Here is a 22,363-nt window from a genome sequence, read left to right as displayed (position 1 = left end):
GACACGATGTTAGGTCTCCACCAGGGGAAGCCGCTGGGGGTCGGAGCATACCCTGAGCGCCAACCAAATCAGCCACGAGGCTCGCAGACCGAAAGACGGTGGTCATCTGCTTGTTCACAGCGACACGGGCCAAGTGCCCGGACGCAGCCACCACTTCATTAATATCGGCTGAATGACCGAATGAATGTCTTGCCACGTGACAACTGGCAAATTAATGCAACAGGATGGTAACACAAAGATTACAGCCCAGTGGAGTTCCCTTCGTGGCTCAGCGGTTAGTGAACCTGACTAGGATCCATGAAGTTGCAGGTTCGATCCCTGGCCTCTCTCAGTGGGTTAAGGATCTGGCATTGCCATGACCTGTGGTGTAGGTCGCAGATGTGGCTTGGATCCCGATGTTGCTGTGGCTGTGGTGTAGGCCAGGAGCTACAGCTCCGATGAGACCCCTAGCCTGGAAACCTCCAAATGCCGCAGGTGAGGCCCTAAAAAAGCGAAAACAAACAAACAAACAAAAGATTACAGCTCAGAGCTGAGGACTGTCACTAGAACGTCCTTTCTTTATATGGGTATTAGAGTGTAAAATAAGATGGTATAATATCGTATGATACAATTTATGATAACGACATACTGAATTTTGCTTCTAATGTATTTCCTGGAGAAAGGAAGAGCAAGCATGCCCAAAAAAAAAAAAAAAAAGATCTTTCCTAAGTCGTAAGCAACTTACTTTGGAATTATTTTAATAGGGAAAAACCTCTTTATATTTGGTGGGAAAAAACCAGAGAGGCCGGCAGGATTATACAGATAAGGCATTTCTGTTTCTACCATGGCTTTATCACAACCACGTCAGCAAGGGCTGATACACGGTTACGGTTAATGTCTTATCAATGTCACAATTCTAAAATTCTAAAAGATAAAAAACACCAAAAGATGAACAGATCTCTTTATGTCTCTCTCTCTCTTTTTTTTTTCTCTTAGGGCCACACCTGCGGCATATGGAGATTTCCAGGCTAGGGGCTGAATCGGAGCTGTAACCACTGGGCTACACCACAGCCACAGCAATGCCGGATCCTTAACCCGCTGTGCGAGGCCAGGGACGGACCGGATGCTAGTCAGATTGGTTTCTGCTGAGCCACGACGGGAACTCCAGACCTCTTTACATGTGAATTTCCTTTAACAGAAACCCACCCTGTCCCAGCCAGCAACACTCACACAGCTTAGCGACTTTGACTCACTGTCTCCCGGGACAAGCAGGTGCTGGGACTCACCTCGGGGTCCCCTTGCCGGACTGCACGCTCTCGTTATCGCCCGTGTTCAGCGAAGCCAGGGAAAGGCTAGAGACTGAAAAACACGATAAAGTCGTCATCCTGAATGAAAACAAAGTCACGCATTTTAAAGGAGCAACCGGACAAGGGTCTGTTCTTTAGGGAACACCGGCATGTGGCGCCTGGGCTGGCGGCGTCTCTTCTCCCTTCCGAACCCTTTCAACACAGGCTTGCTGCACACAGGCACCGTTTACTTACAATTAGCAAGGAAGCTATTGCGGAGAAGTGAGGAAATAAGCGAGGGAAGATTCCGGGAGGAGAAGCGCGGCATGGAGACCATACTCGTAACTACGCAACGTCTTTGCCCAGTGACAGGTTGTAACTAGGCTAAGGCTGGTCATTTCTGAGATGCACACAAAGAGCACACGAACCACCACGCTGTGTCGGGAACTAACACAGCGCTGCAGGTCAATTCGACTCCAACAAACAAACGTAGAGAGACGCCAGCCTGGTGGTCAGCAGAGGTGGGGGAGGCCCGAGGAGGGTCCGGCTTCCAGCTCGAAGACTGTGACGTCCAGGTGACACCGTGTGCGTCACCGGGAGAGGTGCTGGGCAAGGAAGTCCTAAGAGTTCCCACCACAAGGAAAGACATGCTTTTCTCCTCTAATCCTGCATCTCTACGAGGTGACGGATGGTCGGTGCATTTCCTGTGGTCATCACCTTGCGACGTGCATGGGTCCCACCAGGACCCTGCACACCTTAAATCTGTGGTGCTGGATGCAGATTATAGCGCAATAGAACGGGACAGAGAGGAAAAAACGATAAACCTAATTGCTATGAGGGCTTAGGCCAGAAACAATGGAGCCATGCAAGACATGATACAGCGACTATAAGGGGCCAAATTAACAAAGAGAAAATTCGCAAAGAAATTAGCAAAAACAATAGAACATATTCAGGAACATCGCATTCCTGGATGGAAAAATAATTTAATTTCAGCCACTACTGGGTATCAAACTTAACTGGCTAGAAAAGGCGCAGGTCGCTTTATTTAACTGAATCACTTTGCCGTATTCCTGAAATTCGTACCAATTGAACTGATTCATACGAATTTCAGGAATACAGCAAAGTAACTCAGAGAGATACATATCTATATCTATACATATACATTTTTTTCTTCTGCAGATTCTTTCCCCTGTAGGTTATTATAACATAGTCCCTGTGCTATATAATAGATCCTTGTCGTTTATGTATTTTACACACAGTAGGGTGTAAAGTTACCCCTCCCTCCTGTCCCTCTGGTCACTGTAAGTTTGTTTTCTATGTCTGCAGGGGGGGGTTCTCCTTCGACTGTCAATGTTACACTGTTGTACTTCAGTTTTAGAATATCTATGGGAATTCTCTAAAATTTTACGGTGGTTTTGATAAACTAAATATTAAAAAAAAAAGAGTATGCATGTTGAATTTAGAAAAAAGATATATTTTCTCGATTCCAGAAATTATAAATTTGGATTTCTGACCATTTCTCTCTTAACTCATGAACCCCTGACCTCCTCACCACATGGTTTCTTGTACATTCTCCTCTACTTCACCAGAACCGAAAAGGCAGTTAATCATCAGGCAGATTCTGCCTGAGGGCAGAGCTCCCCAACAGGTTAGTATTTATTTATTCGGTCTTTTCTTTTTTTTTAGGGCTGTACCTGCGACATATGGAGGCTCCCAGGCTAAAGGGTCTAATTGGAGCTACAGCTGCTGGCCTACACCACAGCCACAGCCACGCCAGATCCTTAACCCACTGAGTGAGGCTGGGGATTGAACCTGCAACCTCACGGTTCCTAGTCTGATTTGTTTCCACTGAGAACTCCTGGGCTAGTATCTCAATTGGAGTTTCTGGCGTTTGCACTGGGTCTGCTGAATAGATGCATGCGCACCTAACAGTCTGCTGAAAAACACTTGCTGCTCCTCCCGGTTTTCCACTCGCTCCCACGGTGCCTGTCTAGGGTTCCACAGCCCCAGGGTCAGCACCGCCGCCCAGGCTGGTGTTTCCTATGAGCAGACTCTTCGGGATGGGCTGTTACCTGGAGGACCCTTGCTGGGGGTCTTGGGGGACTCGATGTGGTCTCTGTGGACAGACTTGGGGCGCTGCCTCTTCTGCTTTGCCGCCTGAGGACGGGGTCTGAGCACCGTGTCCATGTCTTCCATGAGTTTCAGCTGCTTCCGCCTCATGTACTCCTGCCTGATGAACTCCCTGCGCGCCCTCTCATCCTCCTTCTTCTGACGCTCTTCCTCGGTTTTCCGCCTAGGAGACCAAGCCGATAGATTTCTTTCGTTTCTTTCTTTTTTTTTTTTTGGTCTTTTTTTTGCTATTTCTTGGGCCGCTCCCATGGCATATGGAGATTCCCAGGCTAGGGGTCTAATCGGAGCTGTAGCCACCAGCCTACACCACAGCCATAGCAACGTGGGATCTGAGCCGTGTCTACAACCTACACCACAGCTCACGGCAACGCCGGATCGTTAACCCACTGAGCAAGGGCAGGGACCGAACCCGCAACCTCATGGTTCCTAGTCGGATTCGTTAACCACTGCACCACGACGGGAACTCCCCGTTAGATTTCTTCCTCTGCACAACAAAGACAAGAGATGCTGGAGAGACCTCAGCTCCTGGGGAAAAAATGGTTCCTTTCAAACTGTACTGAAGATAATTAATGTAGGTTACTTAAACACATCATTAATAAATCAAAGAACTACTTTAAAAAGTTTGAGTGTGCGGGTGTGTAAAACCCAGGGGTGTTAAGTTAATGTTTCTGGGAGTTCCCGTTGTGGTTCAGTGGGTTAAGAACCTGACTAGCATCCGTGACAATGTAGGTTCAATCCCAAGCCTCTCTCAGTGGGTTAAGGATCCAGCGTTGCTGTGAGCTGTGGTCTAAGTCAAAGATGAGGCTCGGACCTGGTGTTGCTGTGGCTGTGGTGTAGGCTGGTGGCTACAGCTCCGATTGGACCCCTAGCCTGGGAACCTCCATATGCCAAGCGTGCAGCCTAAAAAAGACCAAAAAAAAAAAAAAAAGTTAATGCTTCTGGAGAACTTTAAGATGCCTCAAACTTAGGATAAAGATATGCAATCAGGAGTTCCCGTTGTGGTGCAGTGGTTAACCAATCCGACTAGGACCCATGAGGTTGCGGGTTCGGTCCCTGGCCTCACTTAGTGGGTTAAGGATCTGGCGTTGCCATGAGCTGTGGTGTAGGTTGCAGATGCGGCTCGGATCTGGTGTTTCTGTGGCTCTGGCGTAGGCCAGTGGCTACAGCTCCTATTCGACCCCTAGCCTGAGAACCTTCATATGCTGTTGGTGTGGCCCTAAAAGACAAAAAAAAAAAATATATATATATATATATACATATATGTGTGTGTGTATATATATATATGTATATGTATATCTCAGGTAGACTTCGTGAAGATAAATTAACTTCTAAAAAGCAGCCCAAATCAGAATTCAGTTGTCTCTATATACTGCACGTCTCAAAAAATCTGGTACTAAGAGGGTTAATGAGCGAGTTCCCTGGTGGCTCAGGGGGTTAAGGAACTCTCATATGATGCAGAATCGGCCAAAAAGGAAAAAATGAAAGCAAATGAGAAACTGCTGGGTCTTAACCACGGTCCACAGACGTGCTCCCGTGTCAGCAGTGCCTAGAGCCACCTGAAGGCAATGTCTCACCTGGTCTCCTCTTTCTTATGCTCCATCTCCGCCTCCAGCTGCTGTTTCCGAAGCTGAGTCTCCTTTTCTCTTCTTAATCGTTTCTCCAACAAAGCTGCTCGCTTCATTGCCATATCATTTTCTGCTTTTTGATCATCCTAAGAATGAATTTCATTGAGAAAGATGAATCGTTGCAGGTACCAGTATTCTCGTCTTCAATTGTTTGGCCACGCTTGGCGGTTACTCTTACAACTCAAAATCCAAGCTGTCTGTCCAACCTTATTCCAAACCCACCTTATTCCAATCCTACCACGTGTTCCAGAAATTACGAGGAAGAAATGAATTAGAGTGGGAATGCTTTGGATCAAGTAACAAAGGACACGAAGCGTCTTTAATTACATGTTTTCACTACCTAGGAAATTAGCAAAGAAAAAAACAAAAGGGGGAAAAAAGACAAAGTTTTTTGGACCCTAATGAATAATTTATAATGCGGAGAGTTTCCCCATAATTTTCAAAACAGCATTTTAGCATGTATTTAAAATACATGCTTGCAATAGAAAACTCAAAAGCACCAAAAAAAAAGTTAGCTACCCAAAGTTCTACCGTATAAAAGGAACTATCGCCGCGTGATTTTTAAAAAATTGTTAGTGTGCTTGGTCTGTACTGAAGTGTCTCCTCTGAAGAGCAGGCGGGCCTACCTGCACCCCTAGCCCAGAGCTCGGCGGGGACCTGCAGGCCTCCTTGGCCCAGAAGTCAGGAGAGTACCCCCTGCAGAAGGAGGTCCCTGTCGTAATGACGCCTCGTAAGGCTTAACCCACACGCTGCCCTGGGTGCGGGTGCCTGATTCACAGCGTGGTGTCGGGCCTCACAGGTGCTGAAATAGGAGAAGGATCAGGCAGCTCTTATCCATCGCCTGTCACATGGGAAGATGCACAGGCCAGGGGCTTTGCACAGAGGCCCAGACACAGACGGACTCTGAGTGGAGATGGTCGGAAGATGCTGCCCAGACAGTCGATTGAAGCGTCCACGCTTCGTGGTGAACGATACGACCCGCACGCTCTGCGAGTCGCCAGGCCCTTTACGGTGGTCAAAGACGCAGGGACTCTAGGAGCTCTCGGTCTAGTAAGAGAGACCACAGCCAAAGGAACCAACGACAGCGCAAAGCTCTGGGTCACCAGCGCTGCCAGGAGCATGCAGGGGAGTGGGGGGGGGCGACCGCGGCGGGGCCTGACATCAGTCCTACAGAGCAGCTAACACAGCAGTCCAGGTGGGAGCCAGCCCAGGATTAGCCTGTGGCTTCATCTAGACACCCCAGGGGCCAAGGCCCTGGAACAGCTGTCCTGAGGGGTGGCGTGGACACCGGATGCACCCCAGAGACGGGCAGGGCACCCCTGAGCTATCCCAACCAGGCGAGGGGGCCCCGGGCGGTGAGAACAGAGGGGAAGAGAATGACGCTGGGGGGACGGGCCCTTTAACACTCAGGAGGGGGAGGCGCCCTCTGTTCTCCTTCCTCTGCAGGAGCAGGTGGGGCAAGGGCCCCCGAAATGAAACCCGTCTGTTAGTGTCTACAGCAGCATCCTATTAAAAATAGGAGTTTTGCCGTGAGCTGTGGTGTAGGTCACAGATGCGGCTTGGATCTGGCGTTGCTGTGGCTGTGGTGTAGGCTGGCAGCAACAGCTCCAATTCGACCCCTAGCCTGGGATCCTCCGTGTGCTGCAGGTGTGGACCTAAAAAGACAAAAACCAAAAAAAAAAAAAAAGGGTTTTACATGGTTAAGAGGAGACAAAACACAACTCACATTCAAATTGCTAAACGTTAAAAGAGCCTACGGGGCCACCTCTCTACGGCCAACTTCAAAGGAAGTTACCCATTTCCAACACTTAATGATCCAAGGTAAAACTACCTCAGTATCTGTGAGTTTTCAATCCAACAGGGCTGTTCGTTTAAATCTGAATTAGGAGTGTCCGCTGTGGTGCAGTGGGTGAAGGGCCTGGCATGGTCACAGCGGCGGCTTGGATTTGATCCCTGGCCTGGAGACGTCCACATAAAATCTGAAATTATAAACTGTCACCCTCCAGTGCTGTCTTTTCTATCTATACTCCAAACTGTGGAGCTAGTCAGGATCAGAAGCGGATCTATTTTAGTCACTGAAGAGAAAAAAGAAACGTGTGAGTACCATACATACACACATGCTTCTGATTATAAAAAACCATAAATTGGAAAACACAGAAAAATATAAAGATGAAAATAATGGATGACAGGACAAAATTTAAAAAAATATTATTAGGGTGTTTTTTTTTTTTTGGTTGCACCCTGGCATGTGCCAGGGACTGAACCTGGGCCACAGCAGTGGCAATGCTGAGACCTTAACGCTGGGCCACCAGGGAACTCCTACTGGGCTTTTCTTGTTCTAACTTCTTTTTGTTGTTGTTGTTGTTGTTGTTGTTGTTGCTATTTCTTGGGCCGCTCCCGTGGCATATGGAGGTTCCCAGGCTAGGGGTCCAATCGGAGCTGTAGCCACCAGCCTACGCCAGAGCCACAGCAACGCGGGATCCGAGCCGCGTCTGCGACCTACACCACAGCTCACGGCAACGCTGGATCGTTAACCCACTGAGCAAGGGCAGGGACCGAACCCGCAACCTCATGGTTCCTAGTCGGATTCGTTAACCACTGCGCCACGACAGGAACTCCTTGTTCTAACTTCTAGGATAAATTTCAAGATATTGCCACCCAAATTAACACAACACTGTAAATCAACTACACATCAATAAAATAAAAAATTTTAAAAAGACATTCCCATCAAGAGGAGCTCTTGCTTGGTGCTAATTAAGGGGCTGCAGTGCTGTTTACATATACGTTACACCCAATGCCATCCTGACACTCGGGGTCAGATGCTGCACCCTGGCCAGTGCTTCTGGGGAGTCCTCCTAATGGCAACTCCCCAAACTGTACATTTTTTTGGTTTATCTTTTGTCCTTTTATTTTTAGGGCTGCACCCGCAGCATATGGAGATTCCTAGGCTAGGGGTCCAATCAGAGCTGTTGCTGCCGGCGGCCTATGCCAGAGCCACAGCAACGCCAGATCCGAGCCACGTCTGACCTACACCACAGCTCACGGCGACGAGGGATCCTTGACCCACTGAGCGAGGCCACGGATTGAACCCACAACCTCATGGTTCCCAGTTGGATTTGTTTCCGCTGAGCCACGACGGAAACTCCCCAAACTGAGCATTTTTTTAAAGTATCTTTTTTTTTTTTTCTTTTTAGGGCTGCACCTGTGGCATGTGGAAGTTCCCAGGCTAGGGGTAGAGCCACAGCAACTTAGGATCCGAGCTGCATCTCTGACCTACACCACAGCTCATGGCAACAGCGGATCCCTGACCCACTGATCGAGGCCAGGGACTAAACCCACATCCTCATGGATACTAGTCGGATTCGTTTTTACTGTACCACAACGGGAACTCACAAACCAGACACTTTTAGGAGTTCCTGTCGTGGCGCAGCCGAAACGAATCCGACTGGGAACCATGAGGTTTCAGGTTCAATCCCTGGCCTTGCTCAGTGGGTTAAGGATCCGGCGTTGCTGTGAGCAGTGGTGTAAGCTCAGAGAGGTGGCTTGGATCTGGCATTGCTGTGGTTGAGGTGTAGGCTGGTGGCTATAGCTCTGATTAGATCCCTAACCTGGGAACTTCCATACGCTGCAGGTGCAGCCCTAAAGACAAAAAAAAAAAAAAAAAGGACATTTTTAAATGCTTCACCTTTGCAATATTCTGTCTGGTCAGTTTTTAGAAGTTTTTTTTTTTTTTTTTTTTTTTAGGGCCACACTCTGGCATATGGAAGGTCCCAGGCTAGGGGTAGGCCTACACCACAGCCACAGCCACACGGGACCCGAGCCGCATCTATGACCTATGCCGCCAGATCCTTAACCCACTGAGCGAGACCAGGGATGGAACCTGCGTCCTCATGGATATTAGTCACAATGGGAACTCCTAGAAGATTTTTTTAAAAAGCAAAAGTGTAAAGGAAGATGGTCAACGTGAAGAGAAGAAACTAAAACAGACTTACACGCAATGCCAAGTTATGAACAGCTTTTTACAGACTGGCGACTGAGGAACTTTTGGAAGAGATTCGAATCACTTGGTTTTTTTAAAAGGCTTTGGTGAAGGTGTGAGAGAGAGAGGCGAGTGGAAAAAACCCGCACGTCTTGAGCATGTGTCTCAAGGCGATGAAGGAGATGGTTCTAGAAATCAGGATGCCTGCGGTGCTGCACCCACCGAGGACGGGCCAACACCAAGGACACTCTAGGACGAACGGCAGACCTGTAGCAGAGGGACTGCCGGCCAAAGAAGCCAGCGGGTCAGCTCAACACACCCACTAATGAAGAGGCTGAGAATCAAGCAGTCGGTTTTACCTTAAAAAAGAATCCACAGCATACTTTCTGGTCATCATCAAATTGTTCTTTATCACTTTCTCCGTCATACTTTTCAACAGATACATCAGCCTTTTCAGGGGGTTTCAGATCTGAGAGGGAAACTTCAATCAGGTTCACGCTTTTAGGAGCAGCAGCTGCAGATGGGAGAACAGGTCTTGGAGGAGGCTCTGCGGGCTGATCCACCTGCTCCCCGCTCGGGGCAGGGCCCTCCAGAGGCGCGGGGGGCGGAGGTGGGGTGTCCTTGCCTTCAGGGTCACGGCCCCACTGCCCCTCAGCCCCCGTGGGCACCCCCTCCTCCTTCGCCTCCTCCCTGGGCCTGGCCTCCTGCGCCTGAGGTTCGCCTGCGTCACCCAGACACACGAAGGACCTCGTCTGGATGGGGACCTGGCTGGGCGAGAACCTCCGGAGCCGAGGGAGGCTGTCCACCGACCGGGGCGGCGTCAGCGTTCGGTTCAAAGGCGTGATTTTTAAGTCATTGGGCCTGGGAGTCCTCTGATTTTTCACAGAGAAAGATGTGCCCTTCCTGCCAGAGGGCTGGGGGGACGGGTGGGTGGGCCGGGGGGCGTCAGCTGGCTGCCGGGGAGGCCTGCAGTCCCGGGGCTGCTTGTTCGGGGAGGCGGCCCAGGCCTGCTGCTCCCGCATCTGCATGAGCAGCTCCTGCTGCAGTGACAGGCGCTGCATCTCCTGCTGCAGGAAGTGCAGGGAGGCGTTCAGCTTCTCGATGGAGCGGGTGTACTCCAGCAGCTCCCCCTCGGCCGCCGGCTCCTCCGACGGGCTGGCCAGGCCCCACGGCCTCTCGGGGTCCCCGGGCGTGGTTGGCGACCGCAGCCACCGGCCCGCGGGGCTCTCCACGCCCTCCTTGATGTCCGCCAGGGACTTGCTCCTCTGGCCGCTCGCCTGCGGCGGCTCCCTGTCCTTGGCGCGGTCCGTGAACACCTTGTCGTCCTCCGCGCCGGCGGCCTCCTCCCGGAGCGGGGCGGCCCCGTCCCCTTTCTTCTTCACGACCGTGAGAAAGGCCGTCCTCCCCATCTTCTGCCGCTGCCGCGTGAAGGCGGCCTCCACCTTCTTCTTCTGGGCTTCGATGGCGCGCCGCTTCTCCTCCAGCTTCATGCGCAGGTGCACCATCTCCGAGGCCAGCAGCTGCGTGGTGTCCCGGGTGGGTGCCGGGCTCGGCTCCTCGGGGCCCTGGGCCCAGGCCACCACGTGCGGGATGTTCAGCTCCGAGCCCTCGGGCGTCGTCTTCTGCGAGCTGCTGCCGCTGCTCCTCCCGTCGGCGTGGTTCAGCTTCCGGAACTTCTGCTCGGCGAAGCTGGTCATCTTCACGCCAGAGCCGGAGGACGCGCTGCTGCCTGGCTGGGACCTGGTGCTGGCGGGGCTGGGGCAGGGGCTCGGGGCCTCCCTGGGCTGGCCGGCCGGCGCCTCGTGGTCCGGGGGCAGTTTGGACCCGTCGTCCACGTCCGAGTCCAGGCTCACGGTGTAGTCTCTCAGGGACGAGTCCTCGTCCATGGTCTCGGCAATGTCCTCCGAGGGGACGTGGATGCCGGTGTCCACCTCCGTGGTGTCGGTGACGGGGCTCAAGGCCCCCTTGGTGTCGGTCATGTTTTCGGGGCTGGTCCTGAGCAGGAGGTTGGAGTTCAGGATGCTCAGCTCCTGGCTGTGCAGGAAGAAGCCGTTGGCGAGCTGGCCTGGCTGGGGGGAGCGGGCGGGCTTCTCGGTGTCGTGGATGATCTGCAGGGCTTCCTCGATGCTCGGGGGGCCAACCTGGTTGCCAAACTCGTCCAGGATCACCCGGTTCTGTAAGGCTCCGTTTGGGAGCCGGTAGCAGGCGCTCTCGTTGGAGTTGAGCTCGTCTGTGTTCAGGGGCGCGTACGACGTCAGGTCACCGTGGGAGCCCAGGTGAAGCTCCTCCTCGATGCTTCCCGCTTCCTCCTCCCCATTTACTGGCTTGAAGGACAGGTTTTTCCTCACATTCTTAGCTACACGGTTGTTGTTCAGACTAAGTCCTTCGTTACTAATAGAACGCGTGATTCCTCGGTTTGGGGTGGACCGCTGCACGGTATTCTCCTTATCAAAGGAAATATCAAACGAAACTCCATGCACTGATGATCTGAAAAAAAATTAAAGAGAAAATCCCTAATCAATCCCGGAAAAGAAACCATCTGGTATCAGTGAACGACAACAGTCATATGACTTGATAGCGCCTCTCCTTCCCATTTCTCATAATCACACTGTTGCCCAGGTGAGGGTCAGGCTGGCAGCCCCTCCGTTCATCTGGGCCCTGTGGCTTCTCCATCCTGTCCAGGGTGCCCTTTTCCTGTGAGGGGACTAATCAGAGGTCTATGTGACTTGGCTAACAACAAAGGAGAGAGTCCAGAGACAGACAGAGATAGAGACAGAGATAGAGAGAGCCAGAGAGCCAGAGCCAGAGAGAGACAGCAAGAAAGAGACAGAGACAGAGAGAGACAGAGACAGAGAGAGACAGAGGGAGAGAGAGACAGAGACGGGGGATGAGTGTTTCTTCACAATGTAAGGTTAACTGAAAAGAAATCCTTTGCTTACCTTTTCTCCTTGGGCCATGTCCCTATGAAGCCATCAACGTAAGACATGGATGACGACCGTCGGATTCCTCCTTCAAATGCATAAAAGTAAAAGTCACTGATATCAGGGGAAAAAACGTTAGCTTATACCAGCTTAACAGAGTCACATAAGGTGACAGGTACAAATGGAAAAATAAAGATCAGCTAAGAAAAACAAGCCCAGAGAAACAGATCGACCTCTGAGTGTGTATATAACACCTTTTAGAAAAAAAAAAAGGTGTTATTTTTGTTTATTTCCTATTTTTGTTTATTTCCATTTACTTCCCGATCCTTTTCCAGCTGACCACTTAAACGGCATTCTCCTCGGGTATTTCAAATACACTACCTGAGGCTGAAGGGTGAGCTTGGGGACGCGAGCGTCTAGAGGACAAAGGATGGCGCCAGTGTGTCAACGCGGCTCCTCCCCCACTGCAAGACAAAGTACATAAAATGTCATCAGGGTCTGGCTCGTTCACAGAAATTCTCCACAGAGTGGCTGGAGTCAGAAACAACACTGTCACTTCTGAGTCTCCATCCCAGGTGAAAAGAAAAAGGAAGGAAGTACAGTGTTTAAATCAACGAATGGCAGTGATGACACACATCTAGGTATTTCGTGTCTTAGCCTGAGAGTTTGAAATGCTATGTTCACAAATGGCTCAGTGTCCTTGCGAGGTAAGAGGTGGCACATTAGTTTCACTTTACAAAGAGAAAAACTGAGAATTAAAGAAGCGAAAGTCATCAGTTGGAGAGATTTTGGTGGCATCCAAGTCTCTCTGAAAGCAGAGGTGTGATAAATCCTCATAAGAGCCTGGCGCCTCCCGGCTCGGGGAGCGGCACCCAGTGCCTGCTGGGGTTTGTGTGTCCTGCCGCTTCCTCTACTCAATCCCACCCTATTCCAATTCATGTGGGGGATGAGCCTAGTTCTCAAATTATGGGGACACTGGGCCTGAATTTAGCCTCTTTTTCTGAGTTTCAAGTCTGTCCTGCAGCATGCGCGGTAAGCACCCCACCCACCGGCTGGGACTACAACGGGGAGGGGACGCAGGGGCTTCTCAGCAACCTCTCGGCAGTGCCACCTGTGATCATGAGTACGCCAACTAGGGCTGCAGAGGTAAACCCCAATACTGGGGTCTTACTATGCAACGAAAGCTGAATTCATGAGCTTTCCCAAAGCAGCACATCCTAGAGACCCCGCAGAGCTGTGTCTGCTTCTGTGTGCCTCCCGACCTGCCATCACTCCGTCCGAGGACTGACAGGGAGAGGGGCACCCACGCTGCTCCATCACCTCCCCCTTCTCCACGGTCTCTGTCTACGGTGAGACCTGGAGAGACACGGCTTATCAACATACGTCCCCGCCGTTCTCCCTCCCCAAGTAACGGCTCAACCGTGCTCACTGCCCTCCTTCCACATCCAGAGGACTCGGATGTGGCGTCACCCCGACAGGCTCACAGCAAGTGTGAAGGGCAGCCGCTAGAAACATCCTGCTTTGCTGTTTGCTCCCTTCGGCTTTTCTCCTTCTAAGGTCACTGTTTAAGTGCAATGGCACCTGTAGATGTGACTGCATTATTCTTGGGAAGGGAGAAATTCTACAAAGGGGGAACTAACTACAAATGGACCACAGGGAAACTCAGAAAAGAGAGGATGGCATAGCAACACTCCAAGGAAAGGACTGAGATCCCCATCTGGCTGCGGCAGGTCCCTCTGCTGGGACAGTGGGAAAAGGGCAGCCACTCAGACCTCCGAGAGGCAGAGATGAGACGAGTGTTCCAGAGGCTCTGAAGGCAGTTCCAGCGTCAGAGATGTGGAAGGTTGTCCATGCAGTTCCTAGAAGTAACAATTATGGAATAACCTAGTCTTTTTAGGGCTGCACCGGCAGCAGATGGGGCTTCCCAGGCTAGGGGTCGAATCGGAGCTGTAGCCGCCCACCTATACCACAGCCACAGCAGTGCAGGATCCGAGCCTTGTCTGCGACCTACACCACAGCTCATGGCAACACCGGATCCTTAACTCACTTAGTGAGGCCAGGGATAGAACCTGAAACCTCATGGTTCCTAGTCAGATTCATTTCCGCTGCGCCACGATGGGAACTCCTAACCTCGTCTTTTAAGTGGCAGGTTTCAGAGGTTTTAAAGATTTAATAGTATGAGAGTTACGACCTTGACGATCGAGTGTCTTCTACATTTTCAAGGATGGAGCTGTCACTACACAAGCAGCTCCGGGAAGGCCAAGGAGACAGGGTGTAGACAGGTTTCCCGGAGGGTAAGCTGGAGAGGCTCCCGGGGCGGCCCCTCCATGGCACGTCTAGGAGCCCGTTACCCAACAGAAGCCCTGATGGAGGCGACAGGAGTAAGTCAGAGGGAGAGGGGAGGACAGCGCTTTCCTATCCCTCAGGCAAGTTTCCGAGACCAGACGCGCACAGCGCTAAGAAGCCCTGCAGAGGTGGTAAGAGCTGTAGCGCTTCTGTGCCCACCTGTTAGCATAGAGCAGAGAGGAGCAGGTGACAGCACCAGCACAAGGTCGCATTTTTAGGTTAAACTGAGAAGTCACGCAAAAAGTACCTTCAATTTCTTATTCATAATTTTTAAATGTATTTTGTAACAGACCTGCTTGAATTTCTTAAAAAACCCCACAAGATACATCTGCTTTACACTAAAAAAAAAAAAAAAAAAAAAATTCAGATAAACTGGGGAGTCCAGAGTCAATATATGTTTTTGGTTCTAATGAATTCACATTAAAAGCTGCTCACAGGATCTGCCTTTTCACTTTTTTTTTTGTCTTTTTTCTATTTCTTGGGCCGCTCCTGTGGCATATGGAGGTTCCCAGGCTAGGGGTCAAATCGGAGCTACAGCCGCCGGCCTACACTAGAGACACAGCAACGCGGGATCCGAGCCGCGTCTGCAACCTACACCACAGCTCAGGGCAACGCCGGATCGTTAACCCACTGATCAAGGCCAGGGATCGAACCCGCAACCTCATGGTTCCTAGTCGGATTCGTTAACCACTGCACCACGACGGGAACTCCCCTTTTCACATTTTAAACAAGTTAATGTCTCTATCACCTACCTGGTTCAGAAGCTAGGGTTATCCTAATATGTTTGTTTTCAATTCAGTTCCTGATATTAGGCACTAAGGCATTAGATAAAGATTCCATATGACAATAAACATCTCATTGTCATTTCTCAATAATTATAGTAACCAGCACCAAAAAAAAAAAAAAAAAAATCCAGCATTGAAAACCGCCTTAAAAGTTTACAAAAATATTAAAAAATTAAAAAATCCAAATAAGATTTAAAAAATGCCCCTGAGGCCTAAGAGTTACTTCTCTTTAAGCATTATATAATCTCAGGTATAAACAAGTTACATAGCAGAAGATCAGTTTCAGGCTGATGACTTAGAATATATTCTTCCTCTTCAGTGTGATTCATACAAGCCTATTTATAAAACATTCATTTCACTGCAAATTTCAAAATCCTATTTATAAAACATTCATTTCACTGCAAATTTCGATTACACTGCTGACATTAAAAACAGGCTTTAATAAGGGAAGTTAATGAAACCTTTAGTTCAAAACCCAACTGAAAAGTCGAATGCGCTAAGGGGATAAAGTCTGATTTTGTCAGCGTGTGGAACGGACACTGTGGATTACCTGGGTGCGAGGCCAGAGCTGTCCAGGGAGGTGCTTGCCACGGGGGCCGATGGCAAACCATCCACAGGTTCTGCTACAACGAGAGAGGAAACCCTCAGAGTCACATACTCAGCATGTTTCCCAGGTTATTTCAAGAGTTCTGAACCACCAATAAATGTCTCTCAATCTTCCTTATTACTTACAGAGAAATCACAGTGTATTTAGTTTTCTTAAATCATTTTTTTTTTCCTTTTTAGGGCCACACTTGTAGCATATGGAAGTTCCTGGGCTAGGGGTTGAACGGGAGCTGCAGGTGCCAGCCTATGTACGCCACAGCCACAGCCACACCAGATGCGAGCTGCGTCTGTGACCTACAGCACACCTGTGGCAACACTGGATCCTTAACCCACTGAGCGAGGTCAGGGATCGAACCTGCGTGCTCGCGGACACTATGTTGAGTTCTTCACCCGCTGAGCCATAATGGGAATGCCTTAAATAATTTTCAAAAGGACGTATTTTCTTTAAATTCTTTTTGAAGTGCTCTGGCTTAGAAAATACACTTACTTAATTCAGGCTGGAGGGAAAAAAAAGGCTCAGTGTGAGATAGATGCAGACATTTAAAATAAAAGCAGGTGGGTGTCTAATTCTAATAAAACTTTCCTGGAACTTCAGTCACACATGGTCACTTTTCCATCTATGAAGTAGTTGGTATTTTGTAATCAGAGACAGAATTTCATGGGCTGATAATTAATCCCACTGTAAAATGTATATTTTTGTATGTAAGTCTCATTTTTTTCCCTGTCTTTGAGACCTAGCAGAACAGCTATTGAGTACTCTGAATAGTGGGCTTCATACGAAACAGTATATACGAAAACTCCATGGCAGCAGTAAAAAGTTGTACAGATACTGGTTCTGGTAACCACTAAGGACATCTGGCTTTACTGAGTGGGCTCAGGCAGGGTCTCCAGTCTTCTCCAAATGTGCTTTGTCACAAAATGACTCGCTGTCTAGCCCCTGCCTCAAGCAAGGGGCCAGAGCTGGTTAGACACCCATTGCCAAGTAGTTCACAGAACTCGGCCTGGGCCGCGAGGGCTGAGGCTCTGGAGTGGAGTGGATCCACTGGAGTGGATGCCTCCCCCAGCCCTCCCTGTCTCCTTCTCTTCTTTAATATTTTTTGGGGGGCAGGGGAGACACAAGGGGAAACAGGAAAGACGTGGAGCCAAGGGAAGTACCGAGCTAGATGGGCCATGTGGTGGTGCTCTGTGCTGGCCAGTTAGTCTGGGGACAGCTCTCTAGCGTGGCCAGACTTGTCACTGGAATTGTTTTTTTCCTATAGAAATAAACCCCTGGTTTTATAGCGGAAGCCAATGGAAAATTTGTCTTGCTCTAGAGAAACCATAGCAAGATTTTTTTGTGTGGCTCTTTATTTCCAGAGGCCTTCAGAGCAACTCACCTCTGTGATTCTGACTAGTGATCTTACCATGTGCAATAACGGATCATGAGAGTGGAATACTCACAAGCACCCTAGGCTTAAAAACATACACACGAGCCTCGTTATGGATGAATGGCAAACTCAAATTACATAATTCAAAAGCCATAATTTGAGTGGCTTCTGGGGAATAATGTTAAAACTAACAAGGAACGAAAGCTAGGGATAGGGGCAGAAGATGCTCAAAGAAAGTGGGACAAAGTTAAAGCTAAAAGCCCCACAAGCCCAGCCTTGGGATTCGGGGCCCCTCGGGCCACCTCCTCTTCCTCCTGCAGCCTCCGTCTCCCCCAGAGACCTTGGTGGCTTCCGATACTAAAGATGCAGAGTGTATCAAGGCTACCAGCTGGCACATGAGACAGTAACAGGCTTCCCTCTACAAGAATAACCCGGTGAGGCTGCATCAACTTTCCGCGTTGGTGGTGGGAATGCAGATCACCTCCGTGTGGACGAAGCACGCGCGGCTGGACGAAGGAGGGCTTCACGACTTCGAACCACCAGAAGAGCTCGGCCATGAACACCAAGTAGTTACTCTACGGCAGCGAGACAGGGATGAGAGCAGTTAGGAGCAGCCGGACCAGGAGGCGGCAACAAGCAGGACTCGACTGCTCTCCCTGTGAAAACACAGCCTGAAGCAGTGATCACTCTTCACCGAGTCATGTCTACTCTAGCAACTACATCTAGGACAGAAGACACACACAACCACGCAGCCCTCTCTGCCCATCTACTCTGCTGCTCACGCGGAGGCTCAGCGCCACCGGCTGTGCAGGATCTGACAGCACGCAAGGCGCTCTTCTTCCGCGGCTGGAACGGCTCAGACCCAGAGAGCGGTGTTCGCCTTAAACAAAGTAAGATCTTTCCAGGTCTGGAAGAAACTTCTTCAAGACATCACCAGGTGTCTAGTTGAAGAGCACTTTCTCCATGTGCTTGGCGATGCTAAACGCTACAGCACACACAGCAGGTGCTAAAGCACGCACCTCTGGATTGGTACCGGCCAGTTCTTCATTTCGAAACATAACAAAAACATTATTTAGACAATTTGATAGAGCCACCTGATTTTAAAAAGTTATTCAGGATAAGTCAACAATGTCATTTGCCTTTTATTAATTCTATTTGAAAATGTGAATAATTTTTTTTTTTATGGCCGCACCCATGGCACATGGAGTTCCCAGCCCAGGGACTGAATCCGAGCCATAGCAGTGGCCACGCCGGATCCTTTAACCCATGGTGCCATGCTGGGGACTGAACCTGCGCCTCTGAGCTGCTGCAGTTGGGTTCTTAACCCATTGTGTCACAGTGGGAACTCCTTGAATAATTTTTTAAATGGCTTAAAATGAAAGGAACATGCAGGTCTTCAAAAGCGCATTTCCACTACAGGTTTATACTGTCAAGTGCATTTAAAAACTATAAACATGAAGAGTTATTTTAATTATAGGCATTCAGTAAGTTTAAAAAACTGCCCCATACAAAATCTGTTTATATAATTAAGGTCAGATCATACCTTCTAAACTCTGGGGACCTGGCATCTACTGAAATTGTTGCTATTGAGCAACATCTGCTGAGTGAGGTCTTATTTCACACTAATTTTGGTTTTCAAAGTGACCCCCTGGAAACGCTCTGCAGTGCCAGGTGCCTCCCTCTTCCTGGTTAATGCAGAACAATTTCAAGGCCCAAAGGCTCCGAGGTCATCCACTCTGCTTTCTCACCGCGACTAAGCTGGGGACGTTCAAATATTTGTGAGTTACTGGCTCTGAGACGCTGACTAGATGGAGGTGGACCTGAGGGCATCGTGCTAAGTGAGGTCTGGTGGGGAGCTGACCACAAACACTGCACCGCCTCCCTTGCAGGCAGAGTCTAAGAAAATCACACTCCCGAAGACGGAGAGCAGTGTGGTGACCAGGGACTGGGTGGGGAAAGGGGGGGGCACAAACTCTCAATTAAAAAGTAAGTTCTAGAGGATCTAAGAAATTCCATTAGTGATGCTGTGTTATATACTTGGAAACGGTCAAAGAGCAGACCTTAAGCGTTCACAAGGAGCGACGTGATGGGGTAATTCTGTTAGCACCATGGTGAAAATCATCTTGCAAAACATGCCTATCAGGTCAACACACTGTACACCTTAAACTCAGATGATGCTGTGTATCGGTTACATCTCAAGGAAGCTGGAAAAAATCTATTGTAAGCCCCTTGGGAAGTAACGTCCTAAAGATGTAACTGCACCATTTGACCACAAGATGTCAGCACAGTGAGAAAAATTTCCCAGGGACCGAAGTTTATGAAGAGTTTCTTTCTGAACTGACGGTGATTAAACAGCAGTACATCTGTCACCATATTCCAGGAATGACACCAAATTAATTTCATTTAAAAGCTCTTCTTTCCTCCTTTTAGTTAAGACAGTCTGTCATGCAGCTACATATTAACCTTCTTAAACAATATCTTAAACAGCATCGAAGAAGACAAACATACAGAACAGAGAATAAAAAGGAAGAGTAGACTTTAACTGCTCCCCCCAATCCCAATGCTGCACTAAGAAGACACCATGGTTAAGAGTTTTGTGTTTGTCTCGCTATAGACCTTTTCCCGTGCATCTATGAATGTGTGTAGATCTGCACACACACAGAAAAAAGATTTTCAAATACATGTAAATTACGTGTTACATGTAATGTGTGCTGCTTGCCTGCTGCACTTCATGACGTCTTGGTGTGATTTCTGTTATAAGAACACCTCTGCTTCCTTCCTTCAAACAGCTCAACTCTATTATAAAACGTTTTACTAACGTCCCTATAAGATGAACTATTTCCAACTATTCACCACCACGAACAATCCCTGTATATCTACTGTGCACTTTTTTTTAGGGCCGCCCCTGCAGCATATGGAGGTTCCCAGGCTAGGGATCCAATCAGAGCTGTAGCCGCCGGCCCACGCCACAGCCACAGCAATGTGGGGTCTGAGCTGTATCTGCAATCTACACCACAGCTCACGGCAACGCCGGATCCTTAACCCACTGACCGAGGCCAGGGATCGAACCCACGTCCTCATGGTTACTAGTCAGGTTCGTTAACCACTGAGCCACGATGGAAACTCCTAAAAGGAATTACTTTTGAAAAGGTTCACTTCCAGACAATTTTAATATTTCCTCCCCTCTTTCTTTCCTGAGGTTGTGCCCCCAGTTCTGGGACCCTGAGGCTCTGAGGACCCTTCTTCCCAGACAGTCCACCGTCCCCACCCGCAGGCCAAGGCAGCCACAGGTCCAGCTCGCACCACACCTCAGCGTCCATCCAGGAACCAGAAGCGCTTATGGCTCACACTATTCTGCTGACCACCTCAGGACAGCAGATTCGTTCTGCCCTGTGACCAAATGCAGCCTGAGCTGTAAAAGGAACCCACAGCTAACAGCATATGCACATAATCAATCCCCAACCACAAAATCAGGGAGAAAATTAAAAACTTTTTCCAAAAGTCCTTTCTACCGAAATTAGTTAATTCTGTTAACTTCAAGCTGCTAGACTGTTTACGCATCAAGTTATATGTTTCTGCAACAAGCGTGAAGCATGGGGGAGGCTGCGGGAATGACTTGGCACCTTGATGGAGGAAGCGGCGTAGAGCATGTCTTCCAGGGTGAAGTGGCAGCACTGGTTCAGGTACTCTCGGCAGAACTCCTGAATCAGCTGCAGGTTATACAGGCTGTCAGCCAAAGACATGGTTTCTTTCAAGCAAATATCTTCAGACGGGAAAAGAGCAAGGGTTAGTTTTGCTAATACACACTTCATGTCCATTTTGCAATTAGTAACAATGCAAATACACAACTACGACTACGGAGAATCTGTGTCTCTCTCTCTCTCTCTCACACACACACACATGTAAATGTGCTCATTACACAGAAAGACTCGGGAACCACACCCTCCCTCCTTCAACTGCCTTCCTCAGAATCATATGTAAATGCTCTGCTTTTCTTTGTCTTTTTAGGGCTGCACCCGAAGCATATGGAGGTTCCCAGGCTAGGGGTTGAATCGGAGCCTCCTGCAGCCTCCAGCCTATGCCGGATCTGAGCCGAGTCTGCGACCTACACCACAGCTCATGGCAATGCAGGGATCGAACCTGCGCCCTCATGGATGCTGGTTGGATTCGTTAACCACTGAGCCACAATGGGAACTCCCACAAATGCTCTTTTTTAAAAAGTCTCTGTTACTTATCAAACACTGTTGTTTTAAGTCTCTGCGGCCACGTACTCACAGTTCAGCAGCATTTCAAGGGAGCGCTTACCCTCTAACCTGACAGCATCAGGACAGTAAAAGTGAATGAGAGCAGCTAAGGCGCAGCCGTCCGCACCGTCCTTCAGCAAGTTTTCCACCAGCGGGATGCAAGGCAGTTGCTTAAGCAACGCCTGCTCCTTCCTGTAACGGGCCTGCAGCACAAGAAGAGAGACGACCGTAAGTAAAGACTAAACTGCACACCCAGGGCAAGACTGGACCGGGGCTCTCATGCACGGCGACAGAGCGCACGTCGAGGAGAAGGCCCATGACTCACAACCCCCCTCCTTCTAAACATTTACTGCCAGCCCTTGTTTCCCAGCAGCACGGGGTTCTGAGGCTAAGGACTCACTATGACATCACACTGCTCATCCACGTGACGTTCTTTGAGCCTAAAAACCTCAACGCGGAAGCATCGAAAAACAGATCCTGAATATTCTGTACCCAAAGCATCACTCCCGCTCCTCCACAGACGCTGAAGTTCGCGCACTTTCACGTGAGACCCAATCTAGACGGCACGTTCTCACAGGGGAAGCGCCAGCGAACGGAACAGCGGCGGAAAGACTCGCAGGAGTGGCCGCAGCGGTGGGGGGGCGGGTGGAGAAGAGCAGAAAGGAAACCCGGCACTGAGCAAGGGGCTGCGGGCCACTGGAATAACAACACCCCGAGGAGTGTTCTGGCTTCTGAAGGTTACGAGGATGCACACAGAGCGCCACAACTGCGAAGCCAAAAAAACCCTCCCCGCTGAGGTCCCATGAATTAGCAACAGAGCAAGTATAGGATCTCTGCTCCCTCTCAGAAAAAAAGAAACTTTGGGTTTTTTTAAAGATTGGTTGGTGTGACCGGATACATGTGTGTAAGACAGTCCTCTAAAAACGAGACGTGCTGCAAAACTCGGAGGCTAAGGGAACAAGCTCTTGGGTCAGATGTCCAGGCTCGAGTCCTGATTCTGCCACTTCTTAGCTCTGTGATCCTGGACAAGCTACTGAAAGCCTACTTCTCAGTTTCCCCATCTGTGAATCAGAGAGTACCTCCTTCCCAGCAAGA

General features: G+C 49.5%; 1 protein-coding gene across 3 annotated transcripts in view; it reads right to left on the bottom strand.

Annotated features, from left to right (window-relative positions):
* Positions 1-22,363, bottom strand: part of CAMSAP2 (calmodulin regulated spectrin associated protein family member 2) — an 86,807-nt gene that overhangs the window by 5,719 nt on the left and 58,725 nt on the right. For 2 of the 3 annotated variants that reach the window (XM_047754530.1, XM_047754528.1), the window contains 10 exons: positions 21,330-21,471; positions 20,648-20,787; positions 17,506-17,599; positions 15,602-15,674; positions 12,302-12,384; positions 11,939-12,008; positions 9,359-11,486; positions 4,970-5,106; positions 3,338-3,558; positions 1,266-1,338 (listed from right to left, as the gene is read on the bottom strand). In XM_047754530.1, coding sequence (XP_047610486.1) covers positions 1,266-1,338; positions 3,338-3,558; positions 4,970-5,106; positions 9,359-11,486; positions 11,939-12,008; positions 12,302-12,384; positions 15,602-15,674; positions 17,506-17,599; positions 20,648-20,787; positions 21,330-21,471 — 3,161 coding nt within the window. The remainder of the gene's footprint in view (positions 1-1,265; positions 1,339-3,337; positions 3,559-4,969; positions 5,107-9,358; positions 11,487-11,938; positions 12,009-12,301; positions 12,385-15,601; positions 15,675-17,505; positions 17,600-20,647; positions 20,788-21,329; positions 21,472-22,363) is intronic. The other variant, XM_047754529.1, reaches the window with a different exon arrangement.

This window comes from Phacochoerus africanus, chromosome 12 (assembly GCF_016906955.1).
Source record: "Phacochoerus africanus isolate WHEZ1 chromosome 12, ROS_Pafr_v1, whole genome shotgun sequence".
In the NCBI taxonomy this organism is placed as follows: Eukaryota; Metazoa; Chordata; class Mammalia; order Artiodactyla; family Suidae; genus Phacochoerus; species Phacochoerus africanus.
Note: the sequence above shows the minus strand (reverse complement) of the source record. Positions and strands in the feature narration are given on the sequence as shown.